Source organism: Cucurbita pepo, chromosome 12 (genome assembly GCF_057944985.1).
Source record: "Cucurbita pepo subsp. pepo isolate OVF chromosome 12, ASM5794498v1, whole genome shotgun sequence".
Classification (NCBI taxonomy): Eukaryota; Viridiplantae; Streptophyta; class Magnoliopsida; order Cucurbitales; family Cucurbitaceae; genus Cucurbita; species Cucurbita pepo.
Genome location: NC_141809.1, coordinates 15168269 through 15193158, shown reverse-complemented (window position 1 = coordinate 15193158; position 24890 = coordinate 15168269). Strand labels below are relative to the sequence as shown.

Below are 24890 nucleotides of genomic sequence, written 5' to 3'. Positions count from 1 at the left end.
ATATTTTGTTAGTGTTATTTTATTTTTATTAATTAATATTAAAAAGGGGGAAAATCCATGTATTGAGTAAAGGGGTTTAGGAACAGTTTAAGAACTTGGCAGATTTTGATTTCTTGGGTTTTAGGATCAAGGTATGCATCAAGCTTCGCCAAGACATTCATCCACCTGCAAATTATCCTCTTGAAATGGCTTCCCTCTCTACCTGGTTCCGCTACATCGCCCACAAGCTCGAGTACTCCGTCTCTCTCAGTTGGAAGGTCTTTCACTTTCTCTCTCTAACCCTATTCTTCAATTTCTTTTTATGGTTTTTGTTGAATCACTGTGTTTCGGCTTCATAAGTTGTTAGTTTTTGTTGATTATTCGAATATTATTGGAATTTCTTTAGAATAATCACATTTCTTGCACTGTTGTTTGTCATCGGGCTTTGGAATTTTCGTTTTTGAAGTTTCAGATGTGCGTTCTTGGAATTTCATTTCGCATTTCTTGATTTTTTTGTTTTGGTTTTCGATCACTAATGAATCTTCTTGTTTTGTTCATTGTTTATGAGTTTTTGACTTCTGTTACAATTGATGTATATCTTTACTAAAAAAATATTTAAGTTGATTGGTGCTGTTTGTTTACTGAAGAATTAGTAGAATGCTGTTTGTTTAACTGTTTCTTGAATGGCCACTTCTTCAATGTTAATTCTTGGTTTGTCGGTTTGATTTATGATTAACTCATGTTGTCATTTACCATTTACCTGTCGGGGGCGGGCAAATTAGCAAGGGCATTTAAAAACAAAAGATTAAAGCCTTGTATGAATTTAAAATACTCATAGGTTAAATTCTTTCACATGATATCTAAAGAATGTTTAATTTTTTGTTAGTTGCAACTTTCTCATGTTTACCGTCTCTCCATGTTGGTGTTCATTTCATAGGCTATATATATATATATATATATATATATATATATATATATATATATATATATATATATATATATTCACTGCCCTTTCTTGAGGGAGGTTTGGGAGGAAGTTTTAATTGTGTTTTTGGCTAGATTTTGAATATTTCTCAAGGGGCATCCTCTCTATATTGCTGCTAGGCTCTTTTTCAGAAGAAAACATAATTTATCTATTTCTTTTTAATAAAATTACTGCTTGGAAAATTAGATGAGTGTTTCAAATGAAAAGAATAATTCTTCCGAGTTTTGTCCATATACTTGGTTTCTTGGCCTTCTGTTGTGGTCCTATATATATATATATATATATATGTTTTTCTTTAATTAATCTCCTTTTTTTAAAAAATTATTTTTCTTTTAATTGTTTGTTTTTCTGAATGAGTGTTCTTTTTAGCTTCCTTTAGAGATATAGTTCTAATGTTTGAGAAGTTTAAGCTGGCCAAGAATTTCTATGTTGAATGTGTGTAAGCTGCTGGGACTTGACAATTAAACCGTCTGCCAGGAAAAGCAAATGGTGCATAGCTAATGCCGGTTCCCAAAAATTCATATTGTACTTGCTGGACCGTCTTAGATCTTCTAATTTTTTTTTTTCTTTTTCTCTATTCTTATAAGAAATATTAAAATGATTTATCTCTCCACTCCTTCATGCATCTTCTATCTCTTCTGGATTTTCTTGTAGTTATTTCTCGGTTACATTCTTGGTTGTTAGATAGGAAACTTTTGAACTCTAAGAAGTGCTTGATTGAGAAAAAAGTTGAAATGTCTTAACCATTTCAACCTTTCAACTATTTTATATAAACGATTACAAGAAGAATCTTTACTCTGATGCAGAACTATAAAGGAGGTCAAATTACTGACAAAGAAGTAGGTGATGCCGTTTGGAAGAATTTACTTCAGGGAAAGCTCACATACCTCCATTGGATTAAGGGAGAGGAGATGGCCCCAACTGTAGGTGAGGCAGGGGGAACGCTTCTCATACGCAAATTACCTGCTGCAGATCCAACGTAAACTTCGTCTTCCTCTTAGTATAAAAATATATATTCTCTTTTGCTGCAAGAACAGTTTCCTATTCTAGAGAGAACTGTTTATGCTTTTCGGAGTAGAAATTGGAATTTAGTCATTGCATAGTTCATATGCTCCTTATAACCTGTAATTTAGGTAGGATCCTACTTCAATTCTAGATTTTCTTAGCTTGTACTTTTTACCAACTCTCTTCCTTAATGGCAGAGAAATTTGTTTCACAGGAGTGTTTTTGTTGGGGATGTCGTGGTGGTGAAGGAGCCAGAAAAACCAGAAAACTATCTTGTGAGAAGATTGGCTGCAGTTGAAGGGTATGAAATGCTGTCTACAGATGAAAAAGATAAGCCTTTCGTACTTGAGAAGGACCAGTGCTGGTTGTTGGCAGATAATGAGGAGTTGAAGCCGAAGGTATAATACAATGACGATCACCATAATTCTGCTGTAGATAGTTTTTTCCTCAGCATTTATATTGGTCTCTCTATGGTGGTGGTATCTTTTTGCTCTAGGTCCATACCCTTTTGGTTATCTTGCCATTTGAGATTTCTGGTGCACTCTGAGTTAACGCCAAAATCACTTCATGCTATAAATATTTATTAAACTTTTCTCGTTTTGTTAATTTTCAATCATGTTTTTTGGGTCTATTGTAATTTTAGCCCCTTTTTGTTGTGTCCTTTCACATTATTGCCGAAAACTTCTTTTTTTTTTTTTTTTTTGTGTAAACTTCCAAACATTCCATTTTAGTTTATGAACTTTGCATAAAAAAACCACTCGTCATTTTGAATTTATAGAAATCTTGATCATACACTTGGAAAAAGTTTTGGACCATGTTCTATGGAAAAACTGTTCTTTTTTTGAAAAGAAGAAACGTACAAAACTTAGTTTTGAACTGCAGTTTCTAGGTGCCTGAAATATAGGAATGCATAAATGCAAATGCATCACATAAGTGGTTTAGGAAGGAAAAAATTGTATTGCTCTATCTCTTGTTTGTTGTTTCCCAACCAGAAGGCTTATTTGTTAAAAGACAAATTCGTCAAAATTTGGTTCAAATTGAACATGCATTCTATGGTTCTCTTTGCTGTGTTGTGTAATATGATTTGATAAGTGTTGTAATCTTCATCACAAAACTAAATTTCCCCCCTTCCCTCTCATTTATAAGGAGGCGTACGACAGTCGAACATTTGGTCCAGTTACGATGTCAGACATTGTAGGCAGAGCCATATATTGCCTACGAACAGCGGTCGACCATGGCCCAGTGCAGAATAGGTTAGCTACTATTCACTGTGTAGCCTGCTCTTTAAAAAAAAAAGTTCTTGGGACTAACTGAGTTGTGTTTGTTTTTACTAGTGATTTTAGCATGAAAAAGGATTCACCAATATTGGAAATCGAACTGGATGTCGATGAGATGGCGAAAAATCACAAGGCCTGAAAGAGAGTTTTATCTTGATTTGGACTTTGTATGTAATCAATCTCTTTTGCCAATTTTTCCTTGCAGATGAAACCCAAAATTTTCAATGGATTTTGGGGATATTGAGTTGCATGCTTACTAAAGCATGAAAATGGTCGATAAACATCCATCAGATTTTCCCTATATTCAGGTTTACTTCTGTCTTTCTGAAAAAAGCAATAAGATGATTGCTGATCTACTTACCGGTTTGGTACTATAATACTTTATAATACTTTATGGCTAAAATTGCAACATTTATTTAAGTTTAAGATATAGTTTGATGAAATTGAAGGTTGAAACAACTTGATTCATAAATTTCAGTATTTTACAATTTGTAATAGTTTAATCCATACCATAAAAATGTCAATCAACATGAAGTGTGTTGATTTTGTCTATGTAGTTTGTAAATACATTTGGCCTCTAAGTAGTGTACCAATTTGTATTTGCATGATCTCCTTCACACCCTTACAAGGTTTTAGATTATAAGGATTAGATTGTTTAACTTTTAATTATATATGTATAGACAGTATTACAACCTTGAGGTAGTAGAGTTCCCTTTCTTATTCTAAAAAAAAAAAAAGGGTTTAAATTACAGGTATAGACTGACTTTTAAAGTTGTATCTAGTTATGTAACGATATGTAATGTAATCGTGTGTAAGACTTTTAGAGTTTTTCTAACCTTGAGTATGCACTCTAAGATTTCTTGTTTGTTGCCCTTTTTTTATGGTCAATGTTAAAAGTTCAACCACTTCCTTCGGCTTTACAGCAAGGTGGAAGGGATGTCATTACCCCCAAAAAAATTGTTTTATGGAGTTCAGATCAAACTTAGGAAAAATGTACATTTGAAAAGTACTTCAAATGGTTTAGGGTTCAAATTTTAGCCTCACTTTTTTGGTCCTTAAATGTTTAAGCCAAAAACAACTAAGAAGAAGGTGAATAAACAGGGAGATTAGTTGTTCGTGGATTAAAAAGGTCATAAGGAAAGCTTTTGTATAAAAATATCGAAAGTTGAATGCTATAAACAAATCGTTTGGTTGATCTAGGGCTATATACTTCATGGATTGTTTTTCTTGAGTTGAGTAACAAAGCGGAATGAAAGAATTCAAACATTTAACCTATTCATCTATATGATTCAATCTATTTAAGTAACTTTCGTTGTTTTTAAGAATTATAAATGTCAAATTCTAATATGCCTTGAAATGTCTCATTTCATTCGAAATCCACATATATAAAAGCATAAGTGGAAAAGAAAGAAAAAATGTTCTCCCAAGCTAATAATTCTTCAAGAAAAAGCTAGAATAGAAAATAAGTGCAAAAGTAACACTAAAATTGAACTCATTATAATGAGTTGGTCATTCATCCATTGCAAGATCTTACACACGATTTATATATAAACAAAAGTATGGTGTTAAGAGAACTCGATACTATTAATAATTTCAGTACATCAAAATTCAACGTACATGTGTAACCTACAATAAACTGTAAAGTGGTGAAAATATTGTTTTACAATGGTGTGAGTACTCTTCAAAATTCAGCCATTTCCAACAAATTGTCTATTGTCAGAATAATTTACAGTACCATAAAGAATGACATTAGTGAAACTGATTATAAATATAGAATACTAATGATTGTCTCAGGACTAGAAAATTATCTAAGCATTTAAGTGTGCGTATATAAGATAGAAAAGTAGCAACTAAAAGGTCAAAAGGGTTTTGGTAGTTGAATCTCTGTGCAGTTAAGTTATCTACTATTCCTTGTTCCTTTTAATGCAGGAGCTATGCTAAAAATGCTTTTGAAAACTGAGGAATTCTATGACAACTTTCCTAATTATATTTGGAGTAATATGTAGTAAATATATTTGGAGGGAAGAAGAAATGTACAGGAGGTCGCATTAGAAGTAGTCAGAGAATCCCCCTTCCCTGTCATTGTCAGATCCTGCAAAGAGCAAATGGAACACTGTTAGCAATGAGAACCTTTGCTCCTAAAAAGAGGAACAAGAGTTAAGCAAGTATGTTTACAATTTTTATTGTTACTTTTAACCATACAAACACCATGAAAATTTATAGTGTTGGTACCAAATGAAGAGAAAGTTGGCATGGACGAACTTGGAACAGGAAAGGTGAAGTCTTCTGACGAGGAATAAGAGCAACTAGATGTGGCATCCGTCGGAACCCTGTTTGGAATAGAACTAGATGCATCTGGCCTAGGAGGAGTACACATGATCATTTTCATCTCCGTGATTTGGTTTGACAAGCCATGTATCATCCTGTCACACACACAATCAGATACATATTATCAAAATAGTGTGCAAGTAGATATTAGATGTTACCATCGTTGTACAGTGTCAGTCAAATCAGCAGCTCATTTAACTTTTTCCAAGACATGCCATTGTATTCCCCACAATTGTAATCCACTATATTTATCAGCCTGATAGCAGAATGGACGAATTCTATGCCAATACAGCATGAGGACCACAGGGGAATAAGTCGGAGGATAGGACCATCCACAGGTTTCTCTTGCAGCTTTTTTTCCCTTCATATTATAACCCTTCTCCACCTTGAGCAGCCTTCACTTTCTCCACTCTAAGGTCAAATTTTTCATGTGGTAAGTTTAACATGGGAGATACAAAACCATAGTTCTTGTTCAAAGAAACTCTTCCCTTGTGTTTGTACCGTAATTGTACATTCTTTGTAGGCAGTAGGAGGGAGGCCTTGACCACAGAGGTTGCTAGTTTGCTCAGTCCCTTTGAAGTTGGTGAATGATCTCGTTTGGTTCATCTAGTTCTCTTCCAAACAGGGTTCCGACGGATTGGAGTTATGAGCTAGGTTTTATTATATTGGATTGGAGTCTTTTTCTGTAGTTGGGTTTTTTAGGTTTGTAACACGCCTTTTTCTCTGGGCTTGTGTCTTTCTTTTTCTTTTTTCTTTTTTTTTTTCTTTTTTTTTTTTTTTTTTTTGGTATGCTGCTTTGTTTCTTAAATAATAATAAAATTAAATTAAGAACCCTGTAATAATTCATGCGGAAAAATCCGGCTTGTTAACATTAAGCTAGGACTTCAAAAGGAAAAATTGTGATGTTCAGGCTGATTCTATCTACTAGAAGTGAGGATCTGGTGGTCATCTTTGAATGCAAAAACAATCTCAATTCCATCAATGTGAAACTGATAACACAGTTCTAAATTATAAAAGGGAAAAGAAGAAAATAATATGAAAACCATAAGTAGTGATATGAGAGAAAATATTTCCTAATTTTAGCAATGTCTTCTACAAATATTGGTTGGAAACTCCCAGGAAGCAGGAAAAGAAACAGTCATGTCTGATCAGATGAACATCAACCTTCCTATTTTTAAACAAAATTTACCGAACATGTTCTCATCGACAAAATGATATACTGTAACCACCATTTTCCACACTAAATTCAATATCAAGGTGAAAATACCGTGTGCTTTTAAGAGGAAAAATGATAGTAATACCTGCTTATGCAGTCCTGAAGTTGACGCACCATCCTTTCGTTTTCTTTTAGTCTTCTACATCCTTCTGCATTTACTTTCAGCGTTGCAATATACTTCCTTTCAAAGTCATTAGCTCTGTGTCTTTCAGCCTGCAACATGGCCTGTTTGCGTAAATGTGTTCTGCCACCTTTAGTCATTTTCGAATTCGAGGAGCAAGAAAACTAAAACTTGTATAAAACAAAAGATATTCTTCATAAAAAAAAAACTAATTGTTAGCAATAAGCATTAATTTCTTTCAGCTTCCAAAATAAATTATAACTCCACTGCATATCTAGATGCAGTCACATTAGACATCTCTATTGCAGTGATCTAACAAAAAAATGAATACATTATCAAATCTGGCACTCACGTTCTTTCACAACTTATACTTGAGCCTCTAACCTCAAATTTCTGTTGAACTATTTTCATGTTAGCAGTCTTTCACAATCTACGTGACATTTCACACATCTCACATATATAAAGTTCCATGACAGCACTTGTATACTTGAATCCATCTTTCTCGAGATAAATCCTTCATCTACTACCATTTCATTCTCTTCCATCTCAGGAGTCAACGAATTCTCGGCCTACATTGCTTCTGAGTTCTAACATAATGAAAGACGTGGACAGCACCAGATGACTTAAAACTTGAATCAAGCCAGTTAGAGAATTTTGTTGTTCTTCCTCTATTGACAACCGTTGGTCTACCTCTAGCTAGCAAATTTAATTTTCCAAAGTTCAAAACTAACCAACCAACCTAATTTGCTAATTTACATGCTAACGTGAAATTTAATCTTTGTTTATCTCTCTAGCATTACTAGCCCGAGATGTCACATAAAGAAAAAACTAAAGCTCCTAGAAACACAGACAGGAGGAATGAAAGAAATATAATACCAATCAATGTTGGTTGAATGAGAGTTACCCTTAGATTAGCCACTTCTGCTCTGAGAGTGACCATAGATTCTGCTTCTTCAACTGAACTACCGGGCTCTTTAATAATAAAGTATGCTTCTTCTATTTCTTTTGGAGAAACACGGTTTTCCTTGGCAATCATTTCAATTGTTTCATCAATGGCATCTGTCCTGCTGTTGAGCAACGCAGGCAAGTTAAGACCCTCCTCTGTTTCTTCCGAGTCAGCCTGTAATCATCGTTTTTGAATTATTGTGTAAGAAAAAAGGTATTTCTAGATTAGATTCACTTGTTTGTCTGTTTATTACCACAAAAACACAATATGCTCCATCAAGTTAAAAACTACAACATGAAAGCCAATGTTGTTCTGTGCCTTTTCAGTTCAAAAAATTTGTTTGATACTCCGAGGTGGAACGATTACAGTGTTCCCCTGCCATAACCACATGCTATTCTAAAAGGGAAGACATTTCTAGTTCCTATGAAGTCAGTTATAACTCTCTTCAAAGTCCAGACTTGCTTCTCATTAATGCCTGTCCTACCATTGAGCTGCATAACATATTTGTTATCAACTTTTAAATTTTTCTAGGGTTTAAAAGATAATGCAATATAAATATAGAACAATAGCATAGTAAATGTGTCAAAGGAATATACTTAATTACATAGCTGAGATTGCATGAGTTATGTGTTTTCATGGCTTCAACTAACAAATGTTCTAACAAAAGAACTTCACAACTTACTGTTTCATGAGTTAGTATCCAGACCGAGAATGAATGATACCTATTACTCAACTTGAGGGGAGGGTCAAAGGAATATCCTTAATTAGAGGAATATTGGCTTAATCTCATTAATAAGGGAATTAACCTAATTTTTGTTGTTGTCTGCATTATTTCCTATTCCTTACCAAATTAGTTAACTTTTCTTTTCTGTTTCCTATTCCCTAGAGGATTAGTTAACTTTTCTTTTCTATTTCCTATCCCATATAGGATTAGTTATCTTTTCTTTATTATAAATAGATCTATGTACTTCTCTAATGAATAACAAGAAAGGAGAGTAATGCAAATTATTTTTTGCAACAAGTAATACAAATTACTCTTGCAACAAAATGATCAAGAGAACATTGTTTATAGAAAGTTTAATGTAACTTTATCTAGACTAAATAAATTTCTCTCTTGATTTCATTTATTACTTGAAGTTGTTTTAAATAAAAATCTAAAAGTTTATACTTAATATGTTATGAAAAGATAAAATTCTAGAATAATTATTTTTTCAAATTTAATATAAAATGAATAAGTTATTTACTAAGACATTCATAACATTAATTTTATACAAGTTACTTAAAAATTATTTTAAAAAGCAGTACGCTTCTGGTATGATCTAGTCGTTAACTGAAATATTAAGCAGAAGAGCAATTCTGGACGTCTTTAAAATATCCACAGTGAAAAGAGGACAGTAAATATACCTATAAGGTAAATGCTACCTACCATCCTTTGCTTCTTAAGACCTTCACCAGCAGTTCTTGAGTTCAATCCGCATTGTGAACCGGTTGATGGATTTCTAACCATCTTAGACTTCAAATACTGACGCCAATAAGACTGGACTTGAAAGAAAAAGGAAAAGATTACTTAAAAAATCAGACCTCAGAGATAACAAAATGATAAGCGCAATGAAGCACTGATCCAGTTGTGTAAACATCTATAACGTACTTGAATAACTATTGCAGCAGCGTTAACCTGCCTCCTACGTCTGTATTCACTCTGAGCAACCATTGCTCGTATACCAGCCTGAAGAACAATTACAGCGAGCCTTGTTTTAATATGGATGCTCCTGGCAATATATGCAAGACTATTCCTTTGAATTTTGAGGGCAGCTGATTCTCTTCTCCTACTTTCATATGACTCTCGAGCAAGAACACCTAGATGGTAAAATAATAAGGTAATATATGCCCCTGAACTTATAAAAGAAAAGGAAACAGGAACCATTATGCATTTCCGGCACTTTATTTACTTATTTGGGAGGGTCACCTCTCCAATATGACTGTAGACGAGTGCAACTTCTTCGCATACGAATGTACTTTTTACGTTCAATTCGAGATTTGATACGCTTCTGTATAACTGTGGCAGCTCCACTATATACTCTTGTTCTTTGTGCATCTAGTTCGGCCATCAGACTACCTCTTAGGAAAAGTTTTGATTTCCCTATCTGCAAAGATATGTGATTAATTCCAGGAACTTTCGACCAGGAGGACCCATCAAATGTACAATCTCCATATATCAGACAGTTATAATAAGTCTGATACATTTATAAAGCATGATTGAAAGCTGTGGTTTTTATTTTTCTACTCATGAATAATTATTTTCTTTCCTGATCTAAAAGTATTATATCTGTTTACTTGACGTTGCGATATAACCACATGCATGTGTATTCTCTTATATGCTTTATATGAGATAGGACACCCAATTTCCTTGTTTCCGAGAATACCTTCTATACTTGAGATAGTACCTACCTTTCATAGAAGATTAGGTTACTTAACGAGTCTAATTAACAATATACTTGGGCATTTTGACAAGTACGGCTTCAATTTTAAGTGTAAGATCTATATACATCAGCACAATCAGATTAGCCACAATTTTAATCATGGTTATCGAACATCAAATGCCTTATCTTTTATTCAAGATTTTCCAGTTTTCTCATCCTGCTGGCAGAAGGCTGATATCAGATCCAAGGTATTCCACGGTTTTTATGTAACTATGAGCGCTCATTGATATGTTAATTTTACTCGAGCGGAAGATTTGAGGCAATTCCTTGATGACTGAAGATATAAAGTTTAGAGATAACAGACATCGACACTCTTAAAAGGCAAGAGTATGGCTTCATTTACCAGATAGCCTTCAAGTCCTGTCTTCTCTAGAATCTTCCTGCATGCTACCATCTCTTCGTAGCTGCTCATAAACATTAGCAAGGAAACGTTAAAATACTCCAAAAGGGAAGATTTCAGAAATTGCAGAATGTGATATCCATTTATATTCTACTTCAAAGTATAAACAAGGAAAAATACTTACTCCCCTTCCAATACCTCGGGTGCAAGAATTCCAAATCGAGATAAAAATTCGGAAAATGTTCTATGAGTAGGGTATCCTGCACATTTAATTCTAACAGCCTCCAAAACACCCTGCACAAATGACAGTGTCCAATCCAATTAACGTTAATTTTAGGTTCGACAAAAACACTTGTTTTAGAACTTACTCCATGACGTAATTGTTGCATAACAGTAGCATTCTCAAATATGGCAGGTTGTAGGACAGTATTGGGCTTCACGCATCTTATATAATGGGGTTCGGTCGAATTTAATGTTTCCATCAACTGCTGTAGTTGTAACTGTAGAAAAATGGGTCAAACAAGCATAATTATTGTAGTTTTCCTTTGTGCAGTCTACAATGACATTTTCTGAAAATCATTCAAAAGTATATGCAAGTCCATGACCTATAATACCTTAAAACGAGAGCCAATTGAAGAAAACTTTGATGATTTGGTCGCCTCCTCAGGAGGAGGGAAAAGGCCAGATACAAAAGAACATTTTGAAGCAATTAACAAATCTTGATGTTCAGCGACCACATAATCTTTATTTTTGTCTAGAAAATGATCTGACTGGTATAGTACCTGAAAAATTGAATGTAACTTTCTTATTTCTAAATAACTGAAGGTTAAATTACAATTTTAGTCTAAGAACTTTTAAGATTGTCTCTAATAGGTCCTTAGACTTTAAAAAGAGGCCGTAAACTTTCAATTTTATGTCTAATAGGTTTTTGAACTTTAAAAGTACCTAATCGGTCCATAAATTTTTTAATTTGTATTTCATAGTCCCTAGCTCTTAAGAAATCTTTTAAACTTCACAAAATCAGGTTTGTGAATTTTTAAAAAATTCAAATAGGTTTGGACCTATCAGATATAAAATTTAAAGTTTAAGAACGTGTTAGACAAATTTACAGTTCAATCTATTAGATATAAAATTGAAAGTTCAAAAACCTATTAAATACTTTTTAAAGTCTAGGTACTTATTCGGCATAATCATGAAAGTTTAGGTACTAAACTTGTAATTTAACCATATTATAAAAGAAAGACAAACCCACATCTCCAGCATAATGAACAATCGTAAAATCTGAGCGAGCCAATTTTGGCTTGGTGAAGCGTTTATGATTTTTGAAAGTCTGATATAGCTTTTGTGAAAATGTTTCATGATTTGATTTTGGGAACATGCTGTTAATAAAAATGATGAAAATAATTAGGTCAAATGGGAAAAAAGAAAATTTTAATCAAATAACAAAAACAAGCCTCAGATCTAAGAGAAGGCATCTATGCAACAAGATCTTTACAATATTGATTAGAGATTAAAGAATTATTAAAAAAAAAAAAAAAAGTAATCCAATCGTTAATCTTCTATCACAATAGATTCATAAATAGATAGGGATCAAGCTCATTGATTGTGAGATTTAATATAAATATGTTTTGCACGAGATAAATGAATTTGTAAGGCATTACAATTAGCAGCAGGAAAAATATGAATATAACGATTTCTAGGGATGAAAATGTTGCATTTATACGTTTTGGACACATTTATGTTGATTAAAATGAAAATTCAAAAGGAAAAAACCTGTGAGTTGACCAACTAAATGTGGCCTTTATGCCTTTTGCATAAAATTAATGGTTAGCATTGAACATAAGACCTTTTGATACGAGGTGTTTTAATCATTCCACAATAAATTTATGGTGGATGACAAAATTGAACCATACACGTACATGACAAGATTGTACCATATACGTATAGATTTAGGGAGGTTTCGTTATATTTTTCAGTTTTAGAGTATTATTTTTAAGGTCTTAGGTTACAATTTAGCTAGTGGTCATTACGGTATTGATAGACATGAGAGTTACAACCTTTCAATGGACTATAGGCTATAAATAGTCATTCATGTTGTTGATTTAGAAGGAAGATTTTGGAGTTTCAAATGAAAGTTGCATAATTAAGTCATGACTTTGTTCCTTTGATTTTCTTGTATTTAGATTTGCATACTAAAGTCATTCACGTAGCCTTGATCAAACTATCTCGGGGAGTGATTCAAATCTTGAGTTTAGAAACAAGTTTTTTTTTACTTTTGGTATTGATCATCAAAGGAAAAATTTGGATCTTACTTTCCCTTGGGTTGATTCTTTATTGTTTTTGGGGTTCTTTGATATTTTCGATCTAAAGATCTTGTTCTGATCGAATTCCCATAGTTTCACATCACCTCTTGAACATATACCAAAGTTTCACTTGTTAAGTCTAACTTCTATCTTCTATAACGTGATTTGCCAAAGAGATCTACTCCTTGAGGGGGGATCGTAAGTAAATCAAGGGAAGGGTGGGTACTTTAAAACCCCAAATGTTGGTTATGTGCATAATTTCTTTTAACTGAGGTTCATATTTTCCATCACAAACGTCAAAAGATTACTAAAGCCTTCCTTCTATCCATTTAACAACCCTCAAGCCTAACATGAAGTCTCCCGAGGAATCAAAACCAAGGTTCAGGAGGAAATCCACTTCCTGGACATTGTCTCTCTTGGCGGGAATTTAATCCCATGGGGTGCAAAGAAGCAGCAAATAATTTCTAGACTGAGTTCTAAGATGAGTTTCATTGTCTTGCTAATGGTTCCACTGAGATATTGTGGATCAAGTTTCTCTTTCATGAATTTCATGTGTCTTCTCCATCTATTCCCACTCTTTGGTGTATACCATTGCTGCTGTCCATCTTAGTGCAAACTTTTTCCTTCATTCGATGTGGAATTAGACAGTTATTTTGTTTGAGATCTTGTTTCTTCAAAGAAAGCGGGTTGTTCAACATCTCACAGCCTCAGCAGGTAGCTGACATTTTACCAAGCCATTATCAACTCTCTCCTTTTCCAACATTAGGTCCAAGCTAAATGTTGTTGATCTACATCAGCTTGAGAGGAGGTATTAAGGGATACATTGTAGTTTCCCTTTTTCATTTTATTTCTTTGGCTGCCAGCTGGTTGGTATTTTCTGTTGCCAACTCTTGTGTATATTGAAGGGAGGTGTTGCTTTCTTGTAAAAGGAACGAAGATTATTCCAAATAAAATAAAATTCTTTCATTTACTCTTTGTTTCCTTGACTCTCTAAGGATAATAGACCCCCTTTCCTAACTAACATCATTTCCTAGATTAGACAATTGTCATTTTAGTATGTAGATTCAAGTAAATTTTCAAACAAACGATTTCTTTTCTGCCTACAGAAACTCAATAGCATTTGGAAACACAACTAGTTTACTAGAAAAAGATTGCAAGTGGAAACTACGACACTTTGGCTTAACTTAGGTCTAACCAGATCAATTTCTAGCCATAAAAAATTATGAATTCATGAGGAGCAACTCTACGTGCTGATCAAATGTGCAACTTGTCTTATGGCTGGGGGAAGGAAATGTTAGTAAGTTTACGGTAAAAGAATGAGCATACCAAGCTTCATCAAGAAGAGCAATGATTCCACCTGGTTTCTGCAAAGGCACAAAGAATTAGAGGCTATGCCAGAGAGGGATACTGAGAAAATAAGCTAAATCAGTAAACCATGTTCATAATTAAAGATATCAATCGTAATATTTAAATTCCTGGACAAAAAGCTATTGGCCTTCCAATCTAATCAGTTATAATCCAAGAAAGAAATGCATACATGTTCTGTAACTACAGGTCATAGTAAAATATTTTCCAACTTCAGAATTCAAAGTTATCCAAAGACACTTCATTGGACAACATTATTCATCTAATTATCATTAACAAATAGCTCATCAAAAGGAGAAATTAAATCGCTTGCATTGAAATATATGTCAGGAATTAAATTATTTTTTGGTTATTTAGAGCATCCTTAGAACAAGTGATGCTCTAATACCAAACGAGATAAATTGCACATGCACACAAGCCTATGCTGAAGAAAATGTGAGAAATACCCCTAGAATTTCTCCAAAAACAATAAGCCACCAGAAAAAGGTTTCAAACAACGATAAACAGAACTCATTGAGTATTCGTGACCTTGACCTCTCCAAGAGCAAAAGCTTCAGTTCCTAGACAACTTCTTTTCTATCTTCCTTCTTTCCCCTCCCACCATTAAGTACTCCATTTTCTTCCTCACTGACAACCATCCCCATGCCCCTAAACACTGTGCAAAAAGCCTCTATCAACTAAGTCATTTCACTGTTTAAATGGGCAAAGCAACAAGCTACTCAAAACTTAGGAATAAGCTATTGTGAACGATGAAAACTTTTTATGGGATACAAGGAACTAATTCTTACTCTTTCCCATTCTGTGTTTGCATCCAAAGGAGTTCTGATATGGACCACGGAATCAATCATGCAAGATAAACTTCAAAGAAGATGTGAAAAAAGATGTTGTTCAAATTATCACAAGATGTTGCAATTCATGCCACAATAAAGAACTTCATTTATTCTTTAAGATTACAATTTTGGGTGGATGATAATTTAGAGTTATGGTGTTTCTTTAATATAGTTTAAGGACTTTATTTAATTTAAGGTTACATTTATATAGTGGCTAACTATGGTCATAAAGTATGAAGGTTACAACTCTTGAAATATCTTATGGAAGATCAAAGGTCTTCATTTTGAGACTATATAAAGCTATGTATGTTGTCTTTGTAAAGGAGACTTGGAAAATGTAGTAAAAAGAGCATTCGTGCTTTATTTTAGCCAAGGACTAAGTTTCTTTGCAATTTTGTGTAGTTGACTACATGTTTAGTATCATTACAGCTTGACATGATCGATCTTACTTGTGGAGTGATTTGAATCTCAAAAAAGTGTTATTGCCTTGAGATATTTGATCAACAAGGTAATCCGAGTCTTATTTTTTCTTGAGGTGAAATCAAATTGATTTGGGGGTTTTAGCATTTGTGAACTAGGGATTTGCATATCTAGACGCTTATGAGAGTTCTTAGATTCAACTGGTCAACGGTTTCCTTGAAGTTCCTTGTGTGACCTTTTAGTTATAGCATTAGTTATATTCGTATTTTCTCTCTGCGCATCCCAGAAAATGCTTCTCTTATTATAGGAGTGATTTTTAATGGGAAGAATTCGACATCTGACATCATCAAGGTTTTTGTTAAACCCAAGTAAGAATGTGTATGTCCTTGTCTTCTCAACTATCTATTTGTACAACTCAGCTTTCATGCCACATGACCAATTATTTGTTCCATACATTGAATAACTACATAGACTATTTCACTGGATTACTTTACTGAGTACTCACCATACCCAATGTCCTCTCTCTTACTTTACATCTTGTAGAAAAGCAAGCTGTAGAATTGGGGATATTATTTGTTTCCTTGTATATTTGCCATAGGTTGGCAAATACACATGCTTTATCAATATATACCATTCAGTAATATAGCAAATGTAGATTTTTTGTATCAATAAAGTAGTATTAATAGATCAATATATACACATGTTCTAAAAAATATATGTCCTCAAGTGGTCCTTGTCCAACTTTTTTAGAAATTGACATATTGTCGTGTCCGTGTTGTGTCATGTCCATGTCCTTTGTCTATGACTAGTATGAAAGAGGTCTGGTAAAGACTAGAAGCCCTAGCCAGCTATTCCCAAATGTTGTCAAGAGGCTTATGAATGAATTGAACTAAAGCAAGAAAAAAGGGATGTTATTCTTTTCCCTACTCGGTTGAGGGAGAAGCTTCACAAAGATGCTTTATACACTCTGCATTGCATTCAGAAGTAAACTAGCGGTACGACCTTGTCACAAAAGGAATGTCAACGAATGAATTTCCTTAATGAATGGATTTATCGAATGAGCCAATCTGTCCTTATTGCTTGAAGGACTCTTTTTCGGCCATTTTCCTGGATTCCAACAGGTGAAAGCTCGTCAATATGATCTTGTTTTCTGCTCTTTTATGTAATGACATATCACTGGCAAGTCTGAAGCACAAAATTTGGAAGGCCGTTTCCTAAGAAAGATAAGTTTTTTCTTAGGGTCTTTCTCCCAAGGTTAGAACACGAATAATAGGGTGCAACAAAGAGTTGTTACCTTAAAATTTGCTCCCAGTAAATGCAATGTAAAATTCCATTTAACAAGATAAAGGATACCCCATCCACATTTAGACATGACTTACAAACTCTCCCAATTCACTAAATGGGTGCCACCAAGCCTAACCTACACCCGTGTAATGAATGTTTTTCATAAGCTTTTCAATCTGAGTAGCCGGCTTTTACCTTCACAAGAATCTTGAAAAGAAATAAATATTATGAAGGAAAGCTAATAAGAATAAAGTGACACTCCTTCAGTAAAATAGCATTTACTCTTGTCAAGTCTCTTATCAACTCATTCAACTACATGATCCCATAGAATAAGTCTGTCCTATCCTAACCGTCAAGTAATACCCTTACTACACTCTTCCATAACATATATTAATATGGAAAATTAGGTGAGTGATGAGAAGTACTTTCTGTATGTTTTTAAATGAGGAGAAAGCAATAGCATACGTTGTGAGTGGCATCTTTGAACTCCAAGAGCATAGTTAAGAAGAAAAAATTGAACCTTCTCAATTAGATCAAGGACATCTTGATTATCAACAAATTCTATGTAGCTCCAATCAATTTCCTCTTTGACATATTCTTCTTGCTCCATCTTGAATACGTGCTGGATATAATCATAACATCCAGGTTTGACATTGAAATTTTAGAAAAATAATAATAAAGGCAAGAAGAAGAAAAAGAAGACTAAGAAGAAGAAAGTCAAGATCAAAGACAAAGTTTTCAAACGAGACTGACCTCATACCTGGTTGAAATGTTGCTGCAGCTTTTCATTTGTGTAATTGATGCAGAATTGCTCAAAACTGAAGAGAGTGAAGGACAATCACAATCAACATATAACTTGTTAATTAATAACTAAACCCAAATCAACAACTGCTCTAATTTTAAGAGATCTTTATGACTGCACAATTAGTAAAAAGCTAGCTAACAGATTAAATTATCTTATTCAATGAAAATGGCATAAATGTCTTTAGTTGCAAGTGTCGTGAGCATAGGAGTCTAAATCTATGTCCAGTTGGACTATGTTACAAACATCACCAATTAGTTGTGTGTGTGTGTGTGTGTATGTAAATATATATATTATAAAGAAACGAGAACTTTCATCAAGAGGGATCACCTATTTGTTTTAAAGCTTTCAAAACCATAAATATCAAGTACTCCGATCAGATATTCCGAGCCATGATCTTGCCCGATGGAAACATTGATTTTACCTACCAACCTGGATAAGATAAACTACCGACTGTAATAATTCCTGTTGGAGTAAGAAAAAAAAACATAGAAATACAACAGAATTCAAAACGTGACAATGCTAGGATAACCAATATTACCAGTCAAACAAACGAGAATATATTGTCTTGGCTAAACCATCCCTGCTAACAGTTGCACCAAGCGGATCAAGACTTCTCTTGATGATTTCCTCCCGTGTAATCATCATGCGCTTGCAAAGAGCATCTTCTAATGCATTGGGATCACACCTGAAATATTTATAGGATCAGAATATGCAAAAGAGCCAGGTTATTATGAGAAATACAAAGTAATAAAAGCAAAGCTCCAGTCACACATGAGAAGCTCTGCTGTCATGTGAAGATGAAATTTTGATTCTTCATCTTTTATAAATGATGAATCAGACTCCTCTCCTTTTGCAAAGTCAACATTACCAAGATGGAGTATTGCAGCCACAACTCGGAAAATTGCATCCTGAAAGGAAGAGAGAGGAAAGGGGAAGAGAAGGCATTTAGCACTAGGTTGACACAGCACAAAAGAAAGCTACATCTCGAGTAAGGTATCACCTGCTCTTGTTCACCTATTCCAACAATATCCATGGCTCTTTTTGTGGCAAGATAATCATGAGCATCATTCACACCAGCCAGCTCATAACAATTTGATTGATTTAGATAGTGAAATGATTTCGGATTTCCCAGCTTATACCTCTCTCTCTCCTGAAACAAATATCCACTGATGAAAACTAGGTGACAAGAAAAAACTGATTAAAAAACAAAGGAAAAGGGAAAAGGGAGAGTGATACCGACCTGAGGTGGAGCTGCACAGAGAAGGTAAAAGCAATGATAGTTGCGCTCAGGGTCTGATATTTGGCAAACCCGTGATCTCTCAAGAAGATAAGTTCTGATGGCAGCTCCTGATATTCTTCCCTTCTTGTCAAATTGGATCTCAACAAATTTCCCAAAACGGCTGTGCTAATGTATACAATAAATTATCAATAGGCAACTCGAGCAACAAGAAAAGGTTCAAATGAATAAATGAAGTGTCTAATATCAACAGTAAACATGCACGAGGAAATGGAAGCAGGGCATCCAGAAAAAGTCAGTTTATGCAATTGTCAATTCAATTATTTCTAAGAAAAACCCTAGCTGCAAAAGCTTAAGTATAAGGATAACTTTTTTACCTTGAATTGTTGTTTCTAACTGTTTTTGCATTGCCAAAAGCTTCAAGAACTGGATTTGACTGCATCATGTTGGAACGGGATTCAGAAAGTTGAGAGAAATAAAATATGACCAAACTTGAGAAGATGTCCCCACATAAGACAATGCAAACTTATAAATAAAGTTCAAATATCAAGTCTCGTGAGAAGAAATGAAAATATTGCAAGAAAACCCTCCCCTTGAAAAGGAAAAAAGGCATTTGAAACCATTTTCTTTCAAAAGCTTAGTTCCGTCTGTTACCATTAGATTCTCGTGGCTTTAATTAAAATTTTCAGGAATGCTCTCTGCATCTTCGTTAATAGAGCTCTACCTACATCCAAAGTTGGTTCATATTCTATATTCATCAATTACATAATGTAAAAGTAATGGAAGTTTTTGAAAGCTTGAATTGTCCTCCAACGTTCTCAAACACACAGTCTTGCTCTTATCGGCCATTTTGAAATTTTCTTTCACAGGCAAGAGATATCTAAATAACATTAATAAGGACTCAAATATATGTGGATAGACAACAAAAATAATTAAATAAATGATAAAATATAGTTTTGATCCCTGAGGTTTGAAATTGGTGTTTATTTGGTCCCTGAAGTTTCAAAAGAGACACTTCTGTTCATGAGATTAGGAAAATGACTTTAAATGATTCCTGAGTTAAGTTGACCGTTAGTTGACTAGCGAAAAAGTGACATAGCAGTGATGAGTTTTAAACAATATGACAACTTTTATTAATTCTTTATTAGTTTTTGTTGATGTGTGCCATTTCTATTTTTTCCTTATTCTTTTCCTCTTTCCCTACCTTTCTCTCTTCATCCTTTTCATTTCTTTCTTCTTCTTCTTCTCCTTCTTCTCAAGCAAGTGCCCACCACTGATGTTGCAGTTGCTACCTAGCCAAATGTTCTCACCCTCCCTCCCCTCACCATTTAGGCTGTCTTCTGTTGAGCTACCACCACAGACCTTCGTACAATCTCTACTTATAAAAAGAGTTGTCAACCAAACCACCCTATTGCCATCAAATCTGCCATACAAACTCTCTAAAAGTGAAGTAGAAATTCAAATTATTTTATTTTCTTTCTTGAGTTGACTCTTACATTATAAAAATGAGAAGAAATTAATTCTTCCAAAAACTACAAATGCAGACAACAAGAAAAAAATGTTTAGGTAAAAAAAACCAAGAAACATAAAACAGAGATCCTATACAAAGTTAGCAAAGCCAGAGATGGGTCAAATTAATGATCTAAGATCCAGATCACTAACAGCATCCCAGATCCAAAGCAATTGTCAAAGTCCCGAACTAGAGCAGCTCAACAACGTTTCAGAGTCGGCAACTTTTAATAAATAATGCACGATACTCTTTTTCTCCTTTTCTTTCATTTTGGTCAACTGGGTTAGTTCATGCCTTGTTTTCCTCATTCTAGTCACTCTTTCTTTCCTCTGATAATTGCTTTCCTTGCATACCCGGGAAGGAACTTGAAACTTTAGTGGCAAAAAGATGGTTTTCAGTTGTAATTCATAAAAGTTGTCCAGGAAATTGACTCCTTTGGGACTACATTGGATTTTGATGAGGCTTTTGATGAACTGGAATGATGACTTTGTTGACTTAAGGTAGGAGAAACTCTAGTTTCACAACAGAAGAAAGGAGGGAAAAGAGGGGAAGGAGGGGAAAGGAAAAGAAAAACAAAAGTCACATAAACTTAAAATAGCATAAAGTTGCAACTCATTTAAAAATCGTTACATCATTGATGTCATGTCACTTTTTTATTAGTTAGCTAATAGTCAATTTAACTCAGGGACCATTTATAACTATTTTCCAAAATTCAAAGACTAAAGGTATCCATTTTGAAACCTTGGGGAACTAAACGACAGCAATCTTAAACCTCAGAGATCAAAAGTGTATTTTGTACTTAAATAAATAAAAATAGGCATATACCACTATCAAAAACAAATCAATGATGTGCATTCCTCGCTCTTTATATCTCAAAAACTCCATGAAATACTAAATCTTGCATATACCATATACCACTTTGGGTCACAAGTATCCCCAATTTTTAATCTTGCATTTTTACATATATACCATAGAGATCCACCTCTAATATTGTTAGTACTCCGGGATGGATAGAAATGGTAATTGATAATCCCATGCACCTTAGAGACACCATAGGGAGCTGGAATAATAATGTATGAGGTATATGTTGATTACGTTGTATCACAATAGTTATATTTACTAGAGTTTGTATCCAACTTACTTCTAAAACTTGTTGTTGAACAGACCGTCCTTCAGATGCAGCCTTGCCGCCCAAAAATGCAAGGTAACACATAAGCATTTTGGTGGTTTCAGTCTTACCAGCCCCACTTTCACCACTTACCAGAATAGAGTTGCTTTTCCCATTAGTTATCATAGCCCTGCCACAAGTTTATGATAGTCTATGTCATCCCATGAGACAAAAAATAGGACAAAATAAAGAAGCTAACCTATATGCGACATCAGCAATTGCAAAAACATGAGGCTTCAGCTCCCCCACTGGTGCTCCCTTGTACTGCTCCATCACACACGGATCATACAGATTTGAAATACTTTGGAATGGGTTGATGGCAATAAGAATATTTCCAGTATAAGTCTGTATAACGTCAGGGAATTATTATTTGGATCCCTAGCTGGAGTGTAATGAATCTGTTTTTTTCACCAGGTGAATCATCAAAACCCATAAATAATCTTACATAGATTTCATTTATTGCATATCTGATAGCCAAATTATGCAGCAACCCAGGCTCATTCAAATACGACATTCTAGTCATATCGTCAATTCCGGTAGCAGGAGCTTCTGCATCCCTTGGATATAGATTCGACATTTTTACAACCACCTGCCAACATAAACTTGTGTAATAATTTTCCAGACATAATCAAAATAAACTGAGGTTTTTTTTTTCGGGTGGGGGGAATAGACACGACGAGGACAATGACTTCAAGAACCCTAAAATGTGAGGCAAGGAAACAGTCTAAGAGTTCATTATTTTCATGATTAATCTCTATTTGGTAGCATTTTCTGTCCTTCAACACCTAGAAAACATTTTTTAAGATGGTAATAGAACTCACTTCTTGGCTTCTTTGTGGAGTTCAATCACTAGAGATTCTGAGTATATACATCATTTTCTTAATTTTTCACGACTTAGTACTCACTAGTATGTTTTGTGTAACCTTATGAATTTCTTATACAACTCTTGTTTAATTTCTTTTTTATTTAAATAGAACCATATTACCTGCCTCCCATCACTAGTTTGAATCTCAGCATCTTCCCCAATGATGTTCAATACGAGTCCATCGATCCAAACAGACTCTATATCTCCCACCCATATGTGAGAACCAACAACGATATTCACAGGATTGTCCTGCAGCAAATTATAGATGATCTCAGTATTCAAATTCACAATCATACATTAGATAAACAAAGCTTTTTATATCCAGCATTTGGAGCTAAGTTACTTTTCAATCTTACGTTACAGTTCAATCAGTAGTTGATACACAATTACAAAAATATATCAACATGGCTTTACAGTGGCTAGAGCTCAAGGAGGATGTGAAAACCTCGAAGCTTGTGCATCATAGATTGGATTGATCGCTTAATATCGGAATAATCTAGAGCGCCATCAATAGCCATTAGCAATAAATAACATAGCACAGCTTCGTACAGAAACAGAAGACCATCAAATGAATCGTTTCATATCAGATTAGGGTTTTACATTTCTAATAAACTCAACGAACGCATTCATATCTCCCGCCAATTTCATATAAAACCGCCAAAATATTCGTAACTTGGAATGGCTCAAAATTTGAAGATCGAATCGTTAATTTACGTACCATTCCGACTCCCAAGATGAATGTCCGAAATGTAGCTACGCGAACATGAGCGTATGATTCTGTATGCAAAAGCAATGAGAAGATCAAAAGTTGTCGTACAGAAGCTTGAATTGCTGGAGGGAAATAATTTTTGCGTAAACCCAGAAGTTTGGCTTTCTAGGTCCTGTGCTTGAGCTTCGTCCTCGTGTTGGCATTGTTTGTGGCAGTAGAAATCTTGAATTCTCCAGTTCCGCCATTTTCGGGCGGAGTTCTTGTGGCTATTTTTGCTCTACCCCTCTCCATTGCCAGAAACACACAAATGCATGAAAAAATTGCCAAAATAAAGGATTGCGTTACCAATTTGGTTTCATATACTATTTATTTGGCCTCCTTCTCTATAATTATAATATTAATTTTGTTTAACATTTAAATTTAATTTGCAATCACTTAATCCCTAAAATTTTAATTTTGTAATATTGTAATTATCATCATCATCATACATCTCTTTTCAACTCATAAACAATCTAATAAATCCAAAAATTTTGTTTGTTTTGTTACATTTTTGAAAAATTCATAGATTGAATCGTTATAACTGATCAATTTTCGGTTCGTTTTTTTAAGATATTGTACATAGATACACACAAATATATATATATATGTATATATAAATTTGTAAAAGAAAAACCAAAAGAGACAAGGAAGAGGAAAAAAAATCTGAAACTACGGGAAGGGATTTAAACCAACGAAGAACAATTTCATGAACGATTATACGAACAGGTCATTCTCAAAACAAAAAGTAGATTGAGAAGTATAAGAATACATATACACGATTACGAAGAGAAGAATCGGAGTTATGGTAACAGATTCGCAGACTCTCAAAGAACAAGAATTATCCATCACAGGCAATGCCTTCCATCGCTAGGCAAACTAAAGTGAGAGCAAGGATTCCGGCCAGACGGCGGAACCGGCGCTCTATACTGCGGGCGGAGCGTCTCACCGCGGGAGTCTTGAATCGGCCTCGCGGTCACCGTCGCGATTCCGGCGTCCTCGATCACTACCAGTAGCAGAAGCACCGCCATTACGGCAAATTTGAGACCGGACTTCTTATCGCCGCCGCGCATGGTTTCTTCGATTCGCTGGAGAAGTAGAATCGGAAACGTGATGAAGAAGATAGGCCGATTCCATGACGGATTTTAATGGCGGAGATGCCATTGCCTCTTCGTGGAGTATGAAATTCAGAAGCAATTTCTGAGGGATTTGGGAGAATTTTGTGGAGAATTGTAAATTTCTAAGCATTGAGGCTCGGTCTTTTGATTTCACACTGAGTTAACGCTGAAAGCTGCCTTCTTGCGCGGCCCGGGAAGATTTTCATCGCAGATTTCTATTTTATTTGCAAATTTTTAAAATATTAATTTTTAATTCTTTTATTAAGTAATAAAATTTGTTTTTGTTATCCAATTTTCTCATCAAATATTTATTTATTTTTAAATATTTAATTAAATTTTACTGCTCAATTTTAATCCAAACTAATAGAGTTATTTACCGCCCATAAAAAATATATAATAAAATATATATAAAAGTCAACCTCTCGATAAAATTCTCTTTGTTCGTCCCCGCGCCTCAAGAATTGCCCTTTTAAAGGATGGGCAAGAAATGAGTTTGAGCCGATCATCCAAGTCTTCCTTCTTGGCTCTGGAAGTTTCAAGGTCGAGCTTGATAGTAAGGCTGG

The 24890-nt window shown here is 34.4% G+C and overlaps 2 protein-coding genes across 10 annotated transcripts; one reads left to right on the top strand and one right to left on the bottom strand.

The window, feature by feature from the left end:
• The first annotated feature begins 67 nt into the window (after nucleotides 1-67).
• On the top strand, nucleotides 68-3623 carry LOC111806538 (mitochondrial ATP-independent inner membrane protease subunit 2). Its single transcript, XM_023691896.2, has 5 exons — nucleotides 68-257; nucleotides 1771-1943; nucleotides 2184-2367; nucleotides 3116-3222; nucleotides 3304-3623. Exons 1-5 carry the CDS (start codon nucleotides 186-188, stop codon nucleotides 3383-3385), a joined length of 618 nt encoding a protein of 205 aa, XP_023547664.2. The 5' UTR covers nucleotides 68-185; the 3' UTR covers nucleotides 3386-3623.
• Nucleotides 3624-4806: 1183 nt separating this feature from the next.
• LOC111807183 (myosin-16) lies at nucleotides 4807-23529 on the bottom strand. 9 transcript variants are annotated; one of them, XM_087129362.1, is made up of 26 exons: nucleotides 23183-23528; nucleotides 22585-22713; nucleotides 22045-22188; nucleotides 21799-21944; nucleotides 21573-21729; nucleotides 19299-19357; nucleotides 18925-19084; nucleotides 18685-18834; nucleotides 18456-18592; nucleotides 18223-18369; nucleotides 18012-18113; nucleotides 17640-17697; nucleotides 17400-17501; nucleotides 14307-14344; nucleotides 11930-12056; nucleotides 11292-11459; nucleotides 11046-11177; nucleotides 10862-10971; nucleotides 10681-10741; nucleotides 9824-10001; nucleotides 9506-9714; nucleotides 9284-9394; nucleotides 7816-8031; nucleotides 6876-7015; nucleotides 5479-5669; nucleotides 4807-5338 (listed from the first exon to the last, which is right to left on the bottom strand). In XM_087129362.1, exons 1-26 carry the CDS (start codon nucleotides 23183-23185, stop codon nucleotides 5295-5297), a joined length of 3219 nt encoding a protein of 1072 aa, XP_086985488.1. In that variant the 5' UTR covers nucleotides 23186-23528; the 3' UTR covers nucleotides 4807-5294. The 9 variants fall into 9 exon arrangements, with proteins under 9 accessions (XP_086985488.1, XP_086985489.1, XP_086985490.1 ...); XM_087129363.1 differs by having other exon boundaries at nucleotides 6876-7003; XM_087129364.1 differs by having other exon boundaries at nucleotides 5509-5669; nucleotides 23183-23527.
• Between the last annotated feature and the right edge of the window lie 1361 nt (nucleotides 23530-24890).